Below are 18,454 nucleotides of genomic sequence, written 5' to 3' on the forward strand. Positions count from 1 at the left end.
CTTTGCTGAAGTTGTTTATTAGATCTAGGAGCCTTTGGCAGAGACTATGGGGTTTTCTAAATATAGAATCATTTGATTTTCATTTTCATGTTACTAATCTTGTTGATTTTTAATTTTATGGTCGTGTTTTCTTCAACGTATCTCTTAATATTTTGATGAATAAATTGTTTGAGAGAGGATGACATTTTTTCATCAAAGTTCATTGTCTTAAGAAATTCCATAAATTACTGTGATTTAGTGTTCTCTGCATACTCAGTGAAGAAATTGCCAAATATTATTAAAACTAGTATCATAACATTCTCTAACAATGTAGTATATCATATTTACTTACTCAGTTCTAATATCCCCCCTTCTGTTATTTCTAACAGTAGGTTATAATCAACTACAGTTTCTCCATGATAAAACAAATTTTATAATTTTTAAGTTTGATTCCAAAGGAAAGCTGTAGTTACAAAAATAACATGCAGAAATTACTTTGTAGAATTGAATAGAAAATCAGTCCTTTATAAAGCTATAGTGAACCAAAGATTTTAAGGACGGTGCAGGCTCTTAATAGTGAGAAGTGAAATGAAAGGGTTTTATTGAAAGGCAGCAAGAAAAAAATCCTTGTAGGAAATTTTAAATAAATTTTAAATAAAGTCCTAAGAAATCTATTTCATAAGGGGAAAAAAGAGCAAAATTATATTTGTTTTGTGGAAGCAGAAGAGTCATAGCTGATACCCCTATAACAAAACATAGGCTGGCACGAGAAAAGCATTCCAAATTGATTTTATTGTAGTTTTCTATGACACGAGAGCCTTCAGAATGCAGACCCAAAGAAAGACAAGGAAAAGTGTCTATTTTTATGCTTAGGTTAGAAGCAGCAGGGACAGCCATGTAGAAATGTGACTGGACAAAAAGATATAAGTTAACAGAAATAGACTGAGTAGGGAAATGCAGCAGGGACTGTCTCTGTGTGGCTATTCCTTTCTCCCAGGGATGGAGCAGAACCCTTCTGCAGAGAGGGCCTTAAGTTCTTTATGGCCAACTTTTCACAGAAAGATAGGGAAATGTTAGGGTAATATTTTTATGCTTCGTGGCCAGCTTTGGGGAAAGAGGGTTCTTCTTATTTCTGTGACCCAGCTTGAGGAAGAAGATTGTTTCTGTGACTTGCTGTGCAGGTAGGAGAGAAACTTTGCTTCTGAGGGTATTATTTTCTGAGATCCAAGTTTTCGTATGCATACAAATGTTGATTTATTTGAAACATAAACAGGAATCTGGGGAGGGGTGTGTTGAATATTTTAAATTAATTTACAGATGTTAATTAAAAATAAATGTAATTCAAATTATGATCATCTTGATAAATACAGGAATAAAATCTGATAATTCATAACCTATTTATGATTTTTTAAAACCCTCACAACTAACAAAAGAGGACATTTTAAAATCTGGTAATGCCTATGATAATAATTCTTTCAAACTTTATACTGGCGAAATATTAGAAACTTTTCCTTTGTGTGATATTGTGAAATATATATTTGGTCTTTTTCTCTGTTTCCTGGCATATACTTTCAAAAATTCTTAAAGTCTTCTAAATGATAAATATCGTTTTGAATGCCAGTGAGTTGACTGATGGCAGGTCACTAGAAAGACTAAGACGGGAGAGAAGGTTGGCACTTTCAGCCTCACCCCACAACCTTTGAGAAGGGGAGAGGGGCTGAAGGCTAAAAGTTGATCACCAATGGCCAGTGACTTAATCAATCATGCCTATGTAATGAAGCCTCCAGTAAAATAATAATAATAACTGAGTTCAGAGAGCTTCCAGGTAGCTGAAAACCTGGAGTTTCCTGGAGGGTGGCGGGCCCAGAGAGGGCATGGAAGCTCCATGCTCCTTCCCACACGCCTTACTCTGGGAAGCTATTATTGATCTGTATCCTTAAATATATCCTTTGTAATTAACCAGTAAATGTGAGTTTTTCTTTGAGTTCTGTGAGCCACTCTAGCAAATTAATCGAACCTAAGGAGAAGGCTGTGGAAACCCTGATTTACAGTCAGTCAGTTAGAAGCACAGGCAAAATAACCTGGGGCTTATGATCATCATCTGAAGTGGAGCTCAGCTTTGAGAGACTGAGTCCTCTACCTGTGTGATATGACAGATAGTGTCAGAATTAAACTGAGTTAGAGGGCAATTAATTGTCCCATTCTGTGTGTGTGTGTGTGTGTGTGTGTGTGTGTATAACTTCTCACGTTCCTTAGAGTTGATTGTTGCCTCAGAGTACAGGAAAAGCACTTTTTTTTATTTCTGTATTAAAAAGCCTTAAGATCAAGAATGAGACTAGTCTTTATCACTATATGTGGACATGTAGGAATTAACTTTCTTCCTTCTTTTTGTCCGGCCTACTAGGAAGCTCATCTAAGCTTCATATTCTATTCCTGTTTCTCAAATTCATGTAGATTGTATTTTTTCTTTGTCTATATTTTTGACCTTGCATTTGCCTATACTGATTTTCCTTTTTTAATAAGCTCCCTCAGCTCTTTTGAAGTACACTGGGATAACTAATTCAGTCAAGTACAATTCAGTCAGACCTTACATGACTTTGGAAAAATCATTTGCTGATGTTATCCCTTGGTTTTCTCATTTGTCAATGTGGATAATAATTGTTCTCGCTCAGGTTCTTTTATCTTTTATGAAAATCAATTAAATAGCCATAAAAGTCTTTTTTTAGAGCTAAGAGTATTATCCTAATGACGGATACAATATGGGCCGTCTCCATAGAGCTATATATTTCTTCTGGTTTCAGATTTTAAAAATTTACACATAAATTTTAAATGACTTTTCAAAAGTCTTTTCTAGTATAACATGTTTGCTTGCTTTCTTTCTGCCTTTTTAGTTTCATAGTTTCTTTTTAAATAATCGTTCATTCTCATCAAGGGTCGTTCTGCTTTTCTTTTGCAGAATATGTGAGATCCAGGCTGTTGACTGTACTACAATATCCTCATTTACTGTGAGGGAATGTGAGGGATCCAGTAGGATGGGCTCAAGGCCAAGGCGCTACTTGTTCACAGGCCATACAAATGGAAGCATTCAAATGTGGGATCTGACCACTGCTATGGATATGGTTAACAAAAGTGAAGATAAGGGTAGGTTCTCATACAGAAAGATGTTTGCCATGAGGTTAAGCTTTTCACATAAGTGATTTTAATGAGTATTTGTTCTCCTAAGATGTAGGTGGTCCAACTGAAGAAGAGCTGCTCAAATTACTGGATCAGTGTGATCTAAGCACATCTCGCTGTGCTACCCCTAACATCAGTCCGGCAACTTCTGTCGTTCAGCATAGCCACTTACGAGAATCAAATTCTAGGTAGGTTTAAGAATTGGGTATTATAAACAGAATTTATTTCTTTTGGGGAAATTGACTGAAAAACTGTAATCACATAGTTGTTCTAGAAAGCCATATTGTTCAAGGTACATTTTAAATTCAGACATTATGTTAATCAATTTGTTTTTGAGACAGAGTCTCGCTCTGCTGCCCAGGCGGGAGTACAATGGCACGATCTTGGCTCACTGCAACCTCCAGCTCCTGGGTTCAAGCAATACTCTTGCCTCAGCCTCCTGAGCAACTGGGATTACAGGCACACATCACCATGCCTGGCTAATTTTTGTATTTTTAGTAGAGATGGGGTTTCTCCATGTTGGTCAGGCTGGTCTCAAACTCCTGACCTCATGATCCGCCCACCTCAGCCTCCGCAAGTGCTGGGATTACAAGCATAGGCCCCCATTCCCAGCCTAATCAATTTTTTAACAGTTTTACTAAATTTCTCATCAATAGGCATATCTGGTTCTTTGGAACTTAATAGAAAAATATTTTTTGCCTTTTAACTTATTTTGTGAATTGCTGCCAATTTGGAAGCCTATTTTGTGATCGAGAATTTATTCAAAGGAAATTAGGAAAATCGTGTCACCTTGGTTAGTATGTGAAGCTTAATTATTGTGCCACCTCAGGGACAATATTAATCAGTGATTACACTGTGTTGACTAATCTTACATTAAGCATTATGTACTTTTAATACAAAGTTCCATAATGTCTGTCTTTTTAGTTATCATATTGATAAATTCCAAAGTCTGAAGAACCAAAGGCTAAATACTGAATTGTGTTGGTTTCATAATGGTTTCAAGGATTTTTTCCCCCCATCTTTTTTTTAGCTATTCAAAAATTCAGCTTGTTTGTGAATACACGATGGTATTTTTTTGCATTGGTAATTTTATATAGTATCTATGTAATAAAGAGTACTTGATAAGTATATTTTTATAAAGAGAAATATGGATTTAATACACTTTATATATTTATATAGTGTGTTTTATTGGTAGTTTAATTAATATGTTCCCGAAAAATGAGAGTGAAATCTGAACTGTTTTTTTTTTTTTAAAAAAACGACATTTCAGCCTTCAGCTTCAGCACCATGAAACCATCCACGAAGCAGCTACTTACGGTTCTGTGAGGCCTTATCGAGAGAGTCCTTTATTAGCAAGGGCAAGAAGGACTGAGAGCTTTCACAGTTATAGGGACTTCCAGACTATTAATTTGAACAGAAATGTAGAAAGAGCTGTCCCTGAAAATGGTAACTTGGGTCCAATACAAACTGAAGTGAAGGGGGCAACAGGGGAATGTAATATATCTGAGAGAAAGTCTCCTGGAATAGAAATAAAAAGTTTGAGAGAATTGGATAGTGGATTGGAAGTGCATAAAACAGCTGAAGGTTTTTCAGAATCTAAGAAAAGGTCATCAGAAGATGAAAATGAAAATAAAATAGAGTTTAGGAAGAAAGGAGGATTTGAAGGGGGAGGATTCCTTGGAAGAAAGAAAGTTCCCTATCTGGCATCATCACCAAGTACTTCTGATGGAGGAACTGACTCACCTGGTACTGCGTCCCCATCTCCGACAAAGACTACTCCATCTCCTCGGCATAAAAAAAGTGATTCTTCAGGTCAGGAGTACAGCTTGTGAAAACTCACTCAAATGAATAGTTGTTTTGTTACATTTAGATGAAAGTTAAACTTTCCTGGATTTCAATGCATTAGTTTTTACACTAAAACTTTACAAGATAAAATTGGACTTCATTTAGTATCTTTTTAACAGAATTACCTGAAATAAGGAGATATAATAGTCATATCTCTTTTGACATTTTGGAAATTTTTTTTAGTTTTACAAGCACATTTAACAGATCATTTATAAAGCAGGAGTCCATTTTAACATTTACCTACTTTTTTTTGGTTTTGGAAATGTACCACGTTTTAATAGGATGGTGCCCGTATAGGTGAGCATACCTTTAGAGCATGGGAACCAGCAGGCTGCATTCCTAATCTTCATTATCCCTGAGACTCGTCTTGCGATGTTCTTTTAAGTGAATCACATAATTGTCTTTGGAACTTGGTCTCCAAACCCTTGTGATTGCAAAGTGTTTACCAGATATTTGATGAGGTGCTATGTTTGTGAAAAACATATCATATAATTCAAAAACACTATTAATATTGAATACCAGATACCACTGTGTAGTAAGTCTTTTAGGATAATTTTAATTTAGTTGTGTGCCATTTACTGATTCTCATCATTGGGAGTTCTTAAATCTTAGCAAGCATCAGCAATATTAAATGCCAGAATTTCATTGAAACTTTCAAGTTGGAGCAATTGTCTGTGTTAAAAAGATGAAATAAAAATAATAATCACAGGCAAAGCTTTGCCCAGAAGGGAAAGCAGTACCAGTTGCTAACCTGTCTTGTTTTAGGAGCCACCATATTTTTTTTTCAGTGTTAACAATCATGATATTTAAATTAAAACACTATTTTGTTCACTTGTGGGACTGCAGTTCTGAATTTTGGGTTAAAGGTTTTCGCTGCTGTAAGAATGTTAATTTGAATGTATTTTGAATTGTAAGAGCAAAAGAAATTGTTTTTGTACTTTTTTTTTCATTTGATTGGAATGATTTCTACAAATAGGGTAATTGTAAATTTAAAACATTAACATTTATTGGTGAAAAATGTATATATCCCCATTCCAAGAAATGTGAGTGAAGTTGAAAATAAAATCTTTTAAGTTTGCTATATTGCCAGTGGTTTCACAACAGTTCCCTTGTATTTATCAATTAAATAAAAAATGATTATGATACTGTTTTCAGTTATTTGAGAAACAGTTCTGTTTAAAGTGTGCTTATATGCTTGTTCATTTCTTTGCCTCTTCCCATAATTTAAAAAAAATGGGAGAGTAAGATAAGAACTTAATATGTGTGGAAAATAAGTTACCAATGAAGATATGAAGCAAAGCATAATTTGAAAACTACTAAGATTGTAATTCTCTTACACCCTTCTTCCTCTTTATCACAGTTATGTGAACATTGGGTGGGCAAGTAAGAAAATGAAAGAAAAAAGTACACTAGTGACCAGGAGTAAAAGGCCATTAAAAAGAAGGCAGTAACGATTACATAATAGAATCACATAAAAAGGAAAACAACTATACCATAGATTGCATTATAAAACACGTCAAATCTTGTTACTTTCTTTTGCTTTCAAGAGATTGAACCTTGATGTTAGAGCACTGACACTGAAACCTTGAACAGATTGCCCCCACTATGCCTAAATTTTTTCATTATACCTACCTCATTAGGGTTGCTGTGATGGGAAGAAAAAAAAGTTGAAAGGTACCTGTGTGATTGATGAAAAATGAAAACAACAATCATCATGGAAAGAGGTTTTAAAGTAAAAAAAATTTTTTTGAGATGGAGTATTTGCTCTTGTTGCCCAGGCTGGAGTGCAGTGGCAGGATCTTGGCTCATAGCAACCTCTGCCTCCCAGGTTCAAAGCATAGGCTTTTAAAAATACACAGTGATAAAGGTACCTGGTTAATTTTTCAAAAATCAGGATGATCTCAATCTTCTGAATCTAACAAAGCATATTTGTAGACTATGCTTTGTAAGTAGCAAACCATATTCTTAGAAGAGTCCACCAAGGATAAGGATTTATCACTACCAAGTTTGTGACCACTCTCATCATTTCTTTAAAATATAAGATAGTAAACCGTGGCTTTTCGGCATTTATGATGTATCAGTGATAACCCAAGAGGAACAGGGTACAGTGCTTGCCTTCCAGGGTTACATCTTCTGGGTTTTCATCCTTTACAGGTGGGTGTCAGTAAACGTGGTGTGTTCCTTAGTCACTGAGCTGAAACCCTTGATGGCGTTCATCAGGTCCTCTTCATCCACATACTGAAAAATAAGCTAATCACCATTGGCTACGATACTTGCTATCAATAGTATTTCCTATCAATTTATAGTTATATCAATTAAATGTAAAAAGTAGTATTAAAGGCTTAACATTTTATTCTCAAAAATAGTGGGGGCTAAAATAGCCCTTGCCTTAAATTTCTCTTACTGAAAGGATCACATCACATACACACGTGAATTATAGACCAATTCAAAATGTATGTAATTTGAGGGTTATATTGTGCCATATTTTAACCTTTCAAAGCCTCAGAAGCCTCAGTGTACTCATCTGCAGAGTAGGGTGTGTGTATATATACATATATATATATACATACACACATATGTAAAAATTGAGTTCAAAGAGTACATGGAAGAGCCAGAATGCAAGCTGTGTGCCCCATTTCTTCCCACTCCTGTGCTCTATTTCGTATTTATCAAATAAGGGTTAATAATGTTAAAATGAACAGATAACTTGCCAAGTATTAGCCCCTTTTGAAAGCTTGTATTGAATCCCTTTGCACATCACCCATTACTAGTACTGTAAAAAGCAAGCAAAAATGACAATATAGTATAATAAATACAAATAGAAGTCTGTAGTCAGATGATTTTAAGATCCCAAACCCATGAAAATATTGCCAGCTGTGTAATCTCTCATTAAATCACTCATCTCTCTAAACCTCAGTTCTCTTTGTAAAAATGAGGATGATAATAGAGCCTACCTCCTACCATTTGTGAAGATTAGGTGAAATGATTTGTCCGAACTTTCAACGTATTATGTTGAACACGTAGCAATTGCCGTTTTGCATGTCAAGAATGATCAATTAGCAATTCCTTGTTTCAACCCATCATCCCTGCCTTTTAAAAACTTTAGGACTGTTGGGAGGCCGAGGCGGGTGGATCACGAGGTCGAGAGATCGAGACCATCCTGGTCAACATGGTGAAACCCCGTCTCTACTAAAAATACAAAAAATTAGCTGGGCATGGTGGTGCGTGCCTGTAATCCCAGCTATTCAGGAGGCTGAGGCAGGAGAATTGCCTGAACCCAGGAGGCGGAGGTTGCGGTGAGCCGAGATCGCGCCATTGCACTCCAGCCTGGGTAACGAGAGCGAAACTCCGTCTCAAAAAAAAAAAAAAAAAACTTTAGGACTGAAATGGAATCATGTAATGAGGTTATAACAATATCAAACAGGCTGTGATTTAAAAATGCATATAGATACGGATATATAATCATTCTGAACAGGCAAGAAGGACTGTACTTTTTTTTTTTTTTTTTTTTTTAATGGTGTTAGGGAGCCTTGATCCAGGGAACTCCCTTTATTATTTGCCATTAGTCAAGAAAGGCTTCTTCATGGATGTCATCAACTTTTCAGTGAAGGAAAAGTGAGAACTTGGAGGAGAAAGATGAGTGCAAATCCAAAAACAGAAGCAGATGATTGAAAGAAATGGAGGTGAATAATTTTATCCCAGAGGAGTAAACAGAGGAGCTAACTTCCTAGCTGGTTATCTGTTTATTTTCTAAACTAGCCCAATGGAAGGTCCTGCAGTGGGCATCTGATCTAGGAAGTTAACACAATGAAATGTGATGGTTGGTAAAAATTCTAGAATTTTTATCTCGGCCACTCAGAGACTGATAACAAATATTATATCACTAACAGGTTGCCTTTCAAAGAGCCAATGATTTGTACCCACTGGACTGAAATTATGAAAGATGAAGCTTATAAATAGTAACATCCTCATTTGTCATCATTTCCTAAGTGTTTTGGAAAGCAACCATGTTTAGCTGTTGATATATTCTTTTTGTGTCTACTCATACACCAATAGGAAAAGGCTGATTATCTTTTTGTTTTAGTAAAACAAGTACTTGAACTTTCTGCCTTGTTTTAGTCACATTCCAATGTTTCCAGTCACCTTCTGCTCCAGGTTTATGAAGTATAACCTGTTGCTGCTTACTTATGCATTCATTTTTAAGCATCTATTGTGTACCAGAAGAACAAGACATAAAGTTTCTACCCTGCTTATCACACAATTGTAGCAACACTAGTAAACCAGTTGTTACTACCTCACTGGGTAAGTGCTCAGAGGCAAAGTGCCACGGGGCAGCATTCAGTGAAGTACAGGCAGCTTCGTACCAATATTTTTCTGGGATATTTAGCAAAGGCCCTGTAGGAGGAAACTGACTCACCAGTCCGCTATTGTGCCCCATGATGGCTTCCCACAGCGAGTCGTCCATCAAGACTTTCTTGTCTTGAACGTCCATGAGCTGGCTGACGCTGCGGTGGAGAGAGCCCTGGGAGTAGGTTAGACTGGTTTGTCTTGGACTCGGAATGCGCAGGATACACGAGCTCCGGTTGCTGCGGATACTCAGAGGTGTCCCAGACCGGGGAATTTTGGTATCAGCTAATCCCTGAAAAGGAAGTTGCTGTGAGTGATTCGCATATAAAGAATATGGGCTTGAAATATGACAGAGAACTGTGTCTTGCACATTGCCAGTGAAGGGAATGACTGTCTCCAGACAATTGTCACATTGTCAGTGAAGGGAACAACTGTCACAGAATTTAGCAGCTATGAGCACCCAGAACACTATGACCCTGGGTTTCTTGGTAGGAATAATGAGATGATGAGCTAATACTCAAGTTAGGTGGCCAGTGTTTGGGGCACCTAGAGAGCTCATGTGCTGGTGGTCTGGCAATTGTCCCCAGAAGAAAACAAGGGCTTGCTGCGTTGCAGAGTGGCGGGGCAAGGCGGATGGTGGGTGAACAAGGTATTTTCTTCATGCCTGTCAGCACAGAGCCTCCCTCTTGAGAACACCCCTCCCTCAAAGCAGCCAAAGATAACAATATTATTTCATGGGTGCCCACTACGTGAGCTCAGTTTGTCTTTCACTTTAAAAGTCCTGGATTTGTGTAGGGAAATTGACTCCTCCTTCTCTCATTTCTCATTCCATCTTCCTCCCCTTGTTACAGGATTCCAGCCTCCAAATTAAATCAGGTCTAATATTAACATTAACATCGGAGAGACAAAGTCACTCCATAACTTAGACATAAGATAAAATCTAGTTGCTCTAAATATCTGAGGGCTCTGATTTAGCTGGTCCCATTTCTTTTTTTAATAGCGTTTTCACTCATGTTGTTCAGCTTTCCAAGAACTGCACATATGGAAGTCATCGATGATCTCATCTTGCTTTTCACTGTGCAGTCAACACACCATGCAAAAAACCATGCATTCATGCAGCACACAGAGGTACCTCAAAGTGCATGGTGTAACTTTTTAGGGTGACATTGCTTGACACATCAGATATATCAGCCACAGAGTCAAACTGAGAACAAATGGCAGTGTCAGTCCATGTTAGAAAGAGTTTTAAACATTCTTTGCATTTCTCTAACGACAGTATTATCACACCCATCTTTAATACTACTCTGATATATATATCCTATGATACATACGTGCATATGTGTGTGTATATATACATATATATGTGGAGATATATACATGTTTGTGTATGTGAGAGAGAGAGAGAAAGAGAAACTTGGGTATTGCAACTAAAATCTTGTGTTGAGGCTGGGTGCAGTGGCTCATGCCTGTAATCCCAGTACTTTGGGAGGCTGAGGTGGGTGGATCATTTGGCTCCCGAGTTCGAGACCAGCCTGGCCAACATGGTGAAATCCTGTCTGTACTAAAAATACAAAAATTTGCCAGGCGTGGTGGCAGTTGCCTACAGAATAGCCTAGCTATTCTGGAGGCTAAGGCAGGAGAATCATTTGAACCTAAGAGGCAGAGGTTGTAGTGAGCTGAGATCGCACCACTGCATTCCAGCCTAGATGACAGAAAAAGACTGTATCCCAAAAACAAACACCCCCTGGTAAGTGGAAACAACAAACTGATTAGTATCTAAGGTAAATGCCACTGCCATTATTTGTTTAGTATTGTAGAGAATGAAGATCTTCAAACCAGTAATTAAATAACAAGCACAGCTTGCACTTGAACTTAGCTGTACTGTATACTACCTGGCCTTGAAAAATATTAATGAAATACAAAAGACATTCTCATTTCCTGGCACCTCTGCTTATTTTTCTCTGTTTAGAATACAGCCTAAAATCTTTTTGCCAGTTTGGGTCTGATGTTCAAAGGGTACCTTACCTGTTCACAGGGCAGGGGTGCTTGGAAGAGGGTCACAGCAGCACTGAAACCAGAGCTTGTCAAATGAGGGGGAGAAGTGTGTGTGTGTGTGTGTGTGTGTGTGTGTGTGTGTGTGTGTGTGTTGCAGGGGCATAGCTCATTGACCTATTCAGGTGAAAAGACAGTCAATCTGGAAAACTGAGCAGGTGAATCTGGCTTGTTCCTATTCCAATTTTTCCACTTGAGTGGATTCTTTCCCATCTGAGTCAATAAGGAGTCCACCGTCACCAAGAAGGACTTCATTTTGCTCTACGAATGTAAATTGTACTCTCTTTAGTTTGGCTAATTTTTGACAATGTCTCTCATGGTCTCCAACTTTGTGAGAGCAGTTTAGTTTTAAAATATTTTTAAAAAGCAACAGAAGAAGACTTGCAAGTACACCCTGTCAACTGGATAGGATTGAATTATGATTCAACAGGCTCAGGGGAATTCCACCCGGTGCCCTGGTGTGCCCCAGATTTCACTTCTGCTGAGACCTGCCTACAATGAACAGCTTCCCTGCTGAGGATGGGACAGTTCCCTGGGCCCAGAGTCCCTGGCAGCCAGCCAGTCCCTCCGTGCCATCCCATCTTCACAGCTGACTCAGTCTTGGCCACTCAGTGAAAGAATCAGCTGGGTATGAGGCAGGAGAATTGCTTGAACCCAGGATGCGGAGGTTGCAGTGAGTTGAGATCGCACCACTGCACCCCAGCCTGGGCGACAGAACAAGAATCAGTCTCAAAAGAAAAAAAAAAAAAAGAATCAGCTGGGTGCTGCTGTGCTTTTCCCTGATGGTAAATGGTGTACAGGAACAAGGTATTTAAATTCTTTTGTCTGCTGTTCCCAGCTGAAGCCTATGTCTGTCCCCAGAGGCAGTGTAGCCTGTGTTGTGTCAGGACAGCAACGTCTAATCAGCACCCTCCTACCACCTGCTTCTACTGTGTATCAAACAGTACATACTGCATATGGGATTTGTATTACTACTTCAGTTTCAGCTGTTCTCAAATTTTGCTGTGCGTCAGACTTCTTGAGGTTTCAGCTGAAATGGCAGATTCCTGAGTTTCTGCCTCAGAACTTCAGGCCCTGCTCCTCCTACGTGATGCTGATGCAGATAGTTCAAGGTCCTCACTTTGACAAAACAAAGCTTAGCAAGACTCATTAAAACCCTGAGCAATGGGGTTATATGCAGAGTAACATAACTTCCCCACAGGAATGAGGGGAGTGTCTCCTGGTCACTAAGTTAACCGAGTAAGGAAGATGGTATTCCTCCTCATGGAGGGTTCTGACACAGAGGTGCCTACCTGTAGGGACTGGGTCAAAGGAGAGGATAGTTTGTCACTGGAATGAGTTCTGGATGCTGCTGGTGTGTGGGTAAGCGTTCCTGTAACTGTGCCTCACATTATAGAGTAGATGCGCCCAGCGGTGCTTGGGAAATTCCTGTCACTACTCCACGCATAGACCCTAGGATTGATTTAGCTAATCTCCCAGGCTCAACAGACGTCTCCTGCCTTCTCTCTTCCACTGCCTTCCTCTGGCAGCAGGGCACCCTCTAAGAACATGGGCTCCTTAAAGAAAGTTACTCTTTAACAAGGAAAAATTTTGAAGTATCTGCTCTTCAGTGCGAATCTCCTAATGACTATTCACTGAATGGGAGCAAATGGCCCATGGTTTGAAGTGGTCACTTGACATTCATTCATTCAACAAACATTCGTGGAGTGTCTGTGATATGTCAGGCACTGCTCCCGGTGCCAGGGCACATACAACAGGAAGTGGCCCACAAAATCTTTGATCTTGGGAGCTTACTTTCAAGGGTCAGACAAACATAGCTGATTTAGTGTCATGTGATAAGTGCTATGGAAGAGAAAACAAGTGGGCTAAGGGGCTAGGAAATTTTACATCAAATGGGAGGTGACATTTGTGCAGAGGCGTGAATGAAGCCAGAGTGTGAGCCACCCAAGCAGCAGCAGCAGCAATGGGCCTGTGGCTAAAGCTTGTCTGATGGGCTCAGGGAGGAAGGAGGCTCCAAGGAGGGTGAGTGAGAAGAGGAGTGGGACAGATGTGACTGGAGAGAGAGCCAAGGCCCCCAGGGTACCGGGCAGTGCCTTCTTCATCATTGTCCCATTGCTACTGCCCACACCAACCACAAACCATGGACCTCAGAGGCCCCACTGCCCTTCCATGCTTCCAGCACTCCTGCTGTTATGGTCTCATCCCACCGTGTTGGGGCTTAACCAGTGCTCATTCGTCACTGAATCCTGGAGAAGTGCAGAGGTCTGGGAGGCAGACAATGCAGCTCTTTTCACTCACTGCCATTTTTTAAAATGTTGAAATGTAAGCAGCTTGACCAGGCTTCTGTGCTTAATTTTGATACTGCCTAGGGTAGCCACTAGCTGATGTAGAACCTTAGTGCAAACTGGAAAAAAGGCGCCTCCTCGGGTAGATGTAGCCCTATAGGCACACAGCTTTGGGGAACAGATGGGTACCTGGTGAGGATTAGAAAACGCCGTCTTTTTTCCTTCGGGTAGACAGCCCCACACCAGAGTGCATCATGGAATTAAATCACCTTTTACCCTTCAGTGAGTGCTCTGGGCAATGACTATCCCACACCACCAAGGGACGGGGCCCTGTCCCACCAGACCTTCACTGGACCTCCTATTTTGGGAATGAGTGATTTGGAGCTAAGAGGTGCCATCCATCCGCTGTGGCACGGGGTGTCAGGACCAGAGGACAAACAGGACACCGCTACCACTTTAGCTCCTTCCTTCCCATCTCCCCCTTGTAATGTCCGATCCCCCTAAATTACACAGTAATGCAGCCTATCATTTCCCCAGGTAATCTCAACATACAACTCTTCTCCACCATGCCCTGGCTTGCAATTATGGGGCAGAAATACTTATCCCTAGTTACACATTAAAATCACTTTTGGAATGAAAAAAAGAATACCAATCTTCAGGCCCTACTCAAGACCAATGAAATGAGAATTCCTCCGACGAAGTCCAGGCAGTGAGTTTTTTTTAAGAGTTTTCTAAAGTGATTCTAATGTGCAGCCAGAGTTGAGAAAGTTGTTCTAGGGTTAGCGTCCCTCGGTCCCCACACTTAATGAAGGGTAACTTACATCTAGTTCCTTGTTACTATGGCTATGAAACACTTTTCTCGGAAGGAAAACAAGTACTCCAGTCCCGTGATAGGGAAATGGGGCCACACCGCCGCAGACATACCATATGGTTTTCCCCTGGTGGGTAGACATTTAATGGAGACATCCTCTTCCGAAGAGGTACCAAGGGAGGTCTCTCTCTGATATATGGCTCTTTGTGGATTTTTCTTTGTAGTATCAGGGACAGAAAAATGGCCAGCACGATTAAGCCCAGCACGGCCATTAACGCTATGAACCACAGCTCGCCGTAGAACTCTCTGCTTTTGCTCCGCGTTCCCTTCTTTTCTCCAGGCGTGGTTAGAACCAAGCCTGCAAAATCCAGGGAAAGAAAGGGGAAATGTTATGTCAGAAAGCAATTTTGCCATCTCTGGCTCTGCTATTTGATAGTAAGTTAGGACAGAGTTGAAAGCAGTTTGTCTCTTGGTGCCTGTTTGCACTTGTGTGAAGCCTGGGGTAATGGTTCAGCAGGTTCGTGGGTTATAACGAGACGCTTACAGCTCTCGAGAGACCTCGCTGACACTCTTGGTGTTGCCACTCAGCCGGGAAATCACCACTGGCTTGGCAAATCCCTGGAAAAGATGGGAGTTGAGAGCGATTTTTAAAAGGGTTACCAAAGTAACCTTGAGGGTCACCTGTTTCATAGCTGTGTGCCTTAGAGCAAAGTCCTTGGGGGACTGGGATCCTTGCTCTTACTGCTGCAGAATCACAAACAAAATGACTGCTTGGAGATCCGAGGCATCCTTGCTTCATGCAACAGTCCCATTCCTGGTATTTTGTGCAAACTGGATTTTGAAGTATCAGATTTCATTTTTCATTATGATATTAACAGCCTGTGTTTGCTACCAGGTTGTCTTTACATGGCTTCTCTGTTAAAGAGCAAAAGGTCTGCAAACCATTACCCAAATGCACTGGGAAAGCTTCCTATAGAAAGAAATCTTTGAGGGCCGGGCGCGGTGGCTCAAGCCTGTAATCCCAGCACTTTGGGAGGCCGAGGCGGGTGGATCACGAGGTCAAGAGATCGAGACCATCCTGGTCAACATGGTGAAACGCCGTCTCTACTAAAAATACAAAAAATTTAGCTGGGCATGGTGGCACGTGCCTGTAATCCCAGCTACTCAGGAGGCTGAGGCAGGAGAATTGCCTGAACCCAGGAGGCGGAGGTTGCGGTGAGCCGAGATCGCGCCATTGCACTCCAGCCTGGGTAACAAGAGCAAAACTCTGTCTCAAAAAAAAAAAAAAAAGAACGAAATCTTTTAGCACTGGGACCACTTACCTTTGCTTGTCATTCACATGTTGAGAGTTCAGTTGATGTGAGTCTCCACACATGAGGTTAGTATTAATAAAAGTAGCTTACGTTTAACAAGAATGTGCCTGGTGACAGGCGTTATGCTTAGGGCTTCACAGGGATGAAGCGTGGGCAGGATTAATAATAATATTGTGGGGAAGATAGGAGAAAGGCTGACAAGGACCGTGCAGACAGGGAAAGGCGGTGAACTTATGTTGTCAGCTTGGCAAGCTAAGCAGGGGTGCGGCTGGGGTGAGGGTGGGGTGGCCAGAGATCTGCTCCCATCCAGCCTCTTGCTGGGGCCAGCACAGAAACCTGCAGATCCGGTGTGCAGGGCACACACAGGCCGATGTGGAGCTGTGAGCCAGAGGGATGCTCATCTAAATCTAATACCTACAGCCAGGTCAGAAGAACAGACAGACACAACTGCAAAGCCTACTCACTCACTGGACAAATCTCCCCCTTTTCAGCACCTCTAGAACTTCATGGACCTGCCTAGTACGTCACCCTCACACTCTCAGTGAAAGACTTAAAGGCCAAAAGTTCAGAACTGGAGTGAAAATATTAAAGGCAAGAACAGAAGGTGACTAGCACTAAACTTTGAACTCCACGAGAGGAGGGATATTACTTTGACAACCCTAACTCTGCCTGCTGATCAGCTCTGTGATTAAATATTGGACTCTGACCTTTGCTTCTCATCTCTAAAATAAAGGGTTGGAGTCAACGCTCCAATCAAGCTCCAGCAGGTCGAAATTCCCCTAATTAGGAACCAGTGTGTGTTGTTTGATTAAAAACAAACCAGCCTAGGTTGCACACTAAAAGAGTTGTTTCCTCTACGTATGGCGCAGTGAGGAAATAACTCTGGCTGTAACTCCAGAAACTGATCTGATGGGCCCAGTGGGCCTCTTGCTCCACAGCAGGCGGGGAAAGGGAGGGCAGCCTGCCCGAGGGAAGCCTCCAAAGGGAAACAGCCCTCAGAACAGGCAGAGGAAAATGAGGTCTCTGCCACTCTCCTGCTTGGAGGCTGCCTTCAGGCAAGGGAACAGGAGCATTTTTAAAAGTTACATCATAAAAATTAGAACTGACGATGGATATTAGTTGGGCAGTACCTCTTGGAATCTGCCATAGCTTTGCACAGTCCTCAGAGTTCCTTCCCTCTGCTCTGCCCAGAGCCCAGCCTCCAGACACAATGGAAACCTCAGTTTGTATTCATGAGCCAACCGGGGGTTTCTCCTTTTTATGAAGACCTTGAAATCAGGATGGTGTCTCTTTATCCCTTCCCTTCTTTCTTTTCTAAGTGCCCCTTCACCTTAAGGGACTCCACCTGTGCATGGCGTGTGAGGTTCACTGTCAGAAGTTGGAACTCTGGTGGCTGGGCCTCAGATCCGAAGAAAAACCGCAACCACAGCCAGTGTCAGAGTAAATCCCTCTCTGTTGATGGCCTGCCTTGGGGAAAAACATGCTTCCCATTCACCAACACAACCAGACTGGCAGGGCTTAGAAGGTGAGCAACCTTGGTTTTCTGGCATCACTCAACACGTGGTTCTGGGCCCTGTGTCAGAAGCACTGGGCAGCATTACTCTAAAGGGCAGATTCCTGGGCCTCCCTGAGTCTGAATCTCTGCCAGGGGCCTGGGAAACTATAATAAACAAGCACACTGAGGTGATTCTTACACGTACTTAACTTGGCAAACCACTGCAAAGAAGAGGTCCTGGGCCAGAAGTCAATAGAAAATCCGTGTTGGTGTTCTCATCACAGTAACGAGCTAGCAGAGCATTCCTGGATAAATTCCTGTGTCCCTTAGACCTCCACGTATCCACTTGGGGAAATATTGCAGTTGCTAAAAGAATACGGAATGAGGTCTGTTCTATCCTACCACGGCTATCAAATGAAATAAGCAATATATAAGGAATTAAATGTTGTAGGAAATTTTGTATAACATCCAGACATGTAAAGTTTGGAAACATGAATAATAACTTATTTTGACAAATTGAAACTATCCTTGACAATAATATGTATGTTTTACTGTGTTTCAGGAATTTGGGGCACGTTTACTCTTCAAAAAAAGAAAAAAAGGAAATGCTATATATGTGCATGCAAATTTGATATATCACTAATTACTGAGATTTAAAATAGGATATCAATCCCAAATCTGTTTTAATGGGAAAGATTTGGCATTTCTCTAATTTGCTTTTACGAAGTATCACAAACGTTAGATTCAGAGACTATGAGTAAAACTCAATTTAAAAGATCCTCCTTAAAAATCAAAATTGTATCCCTTGAGCTAAATTACTTGATATCAACAGTCAATCATACTCTTTTATGGAGGATAAAAGACACTTTCCAAATTTATCATTCTAGGCTTTGAATTCAGAAGATTAACCTTACGATCAACATGAATTGGCTGAATATTTTCTTTCTTCTTCTGATCTCTCCTCTAATTTCTCTGTAAATCACCTTTATGTACATGAAATCATACAATTCTTTATTGACAGGGTTTGTGGTTAGGATAAAAATTTAATCTCTCTGGTCTTTTCCATATTTACAATTCAATATTTGGCATTTTAAGAGTACATTCTGGTCAGGTACAGTGGCTCACACCTGTAAGCTCAACAGTTTGGGAGGCC

The 18,454-nt window shown here is 40.7% G+C and overlaps 2 protein-coding genes and 1 pseudogene across 4 annotated transcripts in view; 1 reads left to right on the forward strand and 2 right to left on the reverse strand.

Annotated features, from left to right (window-relative positions):
* The window catches only part of KCTD3 (potassium channel tetramerization domain containing 3), a 58,933-nt gene extending 52,754 nt beyond the window's left edge, over positions 1-6,179 (forward strand). For all 3 annotated transcript variants that reach the window (XM_039463450.2, XM_074385189.1, XM_074385190.1), the window contains 3 exons: positions 2,936-3,120; positions 3,203-3,341; positions 4,424-6,179. In XM_039463450.2, the coding sequence (XP_039319384.1) occupies positions 2,936-3,120; positions 3,203-3,341; positions 4,424-4,985 (886 nt within the window). In that variant the 3' untranslated portion in view covers positions 4,986-6,179. The remainder of the gene's footprint in view (positions 1-2,935; positions 3,121-3,202; positions 3,342-4,423) is intronic.
* Positions 6,180-6,207: 28 nt separating this feature from the next.
* The window catches only part of USH2A (usherin), a 777,205-nt gene continuing 764,958 nt past the window's right edge, over positions 6,208-18,454 (reverse strand). The window contains exons 69-71 of the mRNA XM_003930351.4: positions 14,607-14,851; positions 9,416-9,637; positions 6,208-7,236 (exon numbers count right to left, since the gene is read on the reverse strand). Coding sequence (XP_003930400.3) covers positions 7,147-7,236; positions 9,416-9,637; positions 14,607-14,851 — 557 coding nt within the window. The 3' untranslated portion in view covers positions 6,208-7,146. The remainder of the gene's footprint in view (positions 7,237-9,415; positions 9,638-14,606; positions 14,852-18,454) is intronic.
* On the reverse strand, positions 10,322-10,406 carry LOC120361613 (small nucleolar RNA SNORD116; annotated as a pseudogene).

The sequence above is a fragment of the Saimiri boliviensis genome, chromosome 14 (assembly GCF_048565385.1).
Source record: "Saimiri boliviensis isolate mSaiBol1 chromosome 14, mSaiBol1.pri, whole genome shotgun sequence".
In the NCBI taxonomy this organism is placed as follows: Eukaryota; Metazoa; Chordata; class Mammalia; order Primates; family Cebidae; genus Saimiri; species Saimiri boliviensis.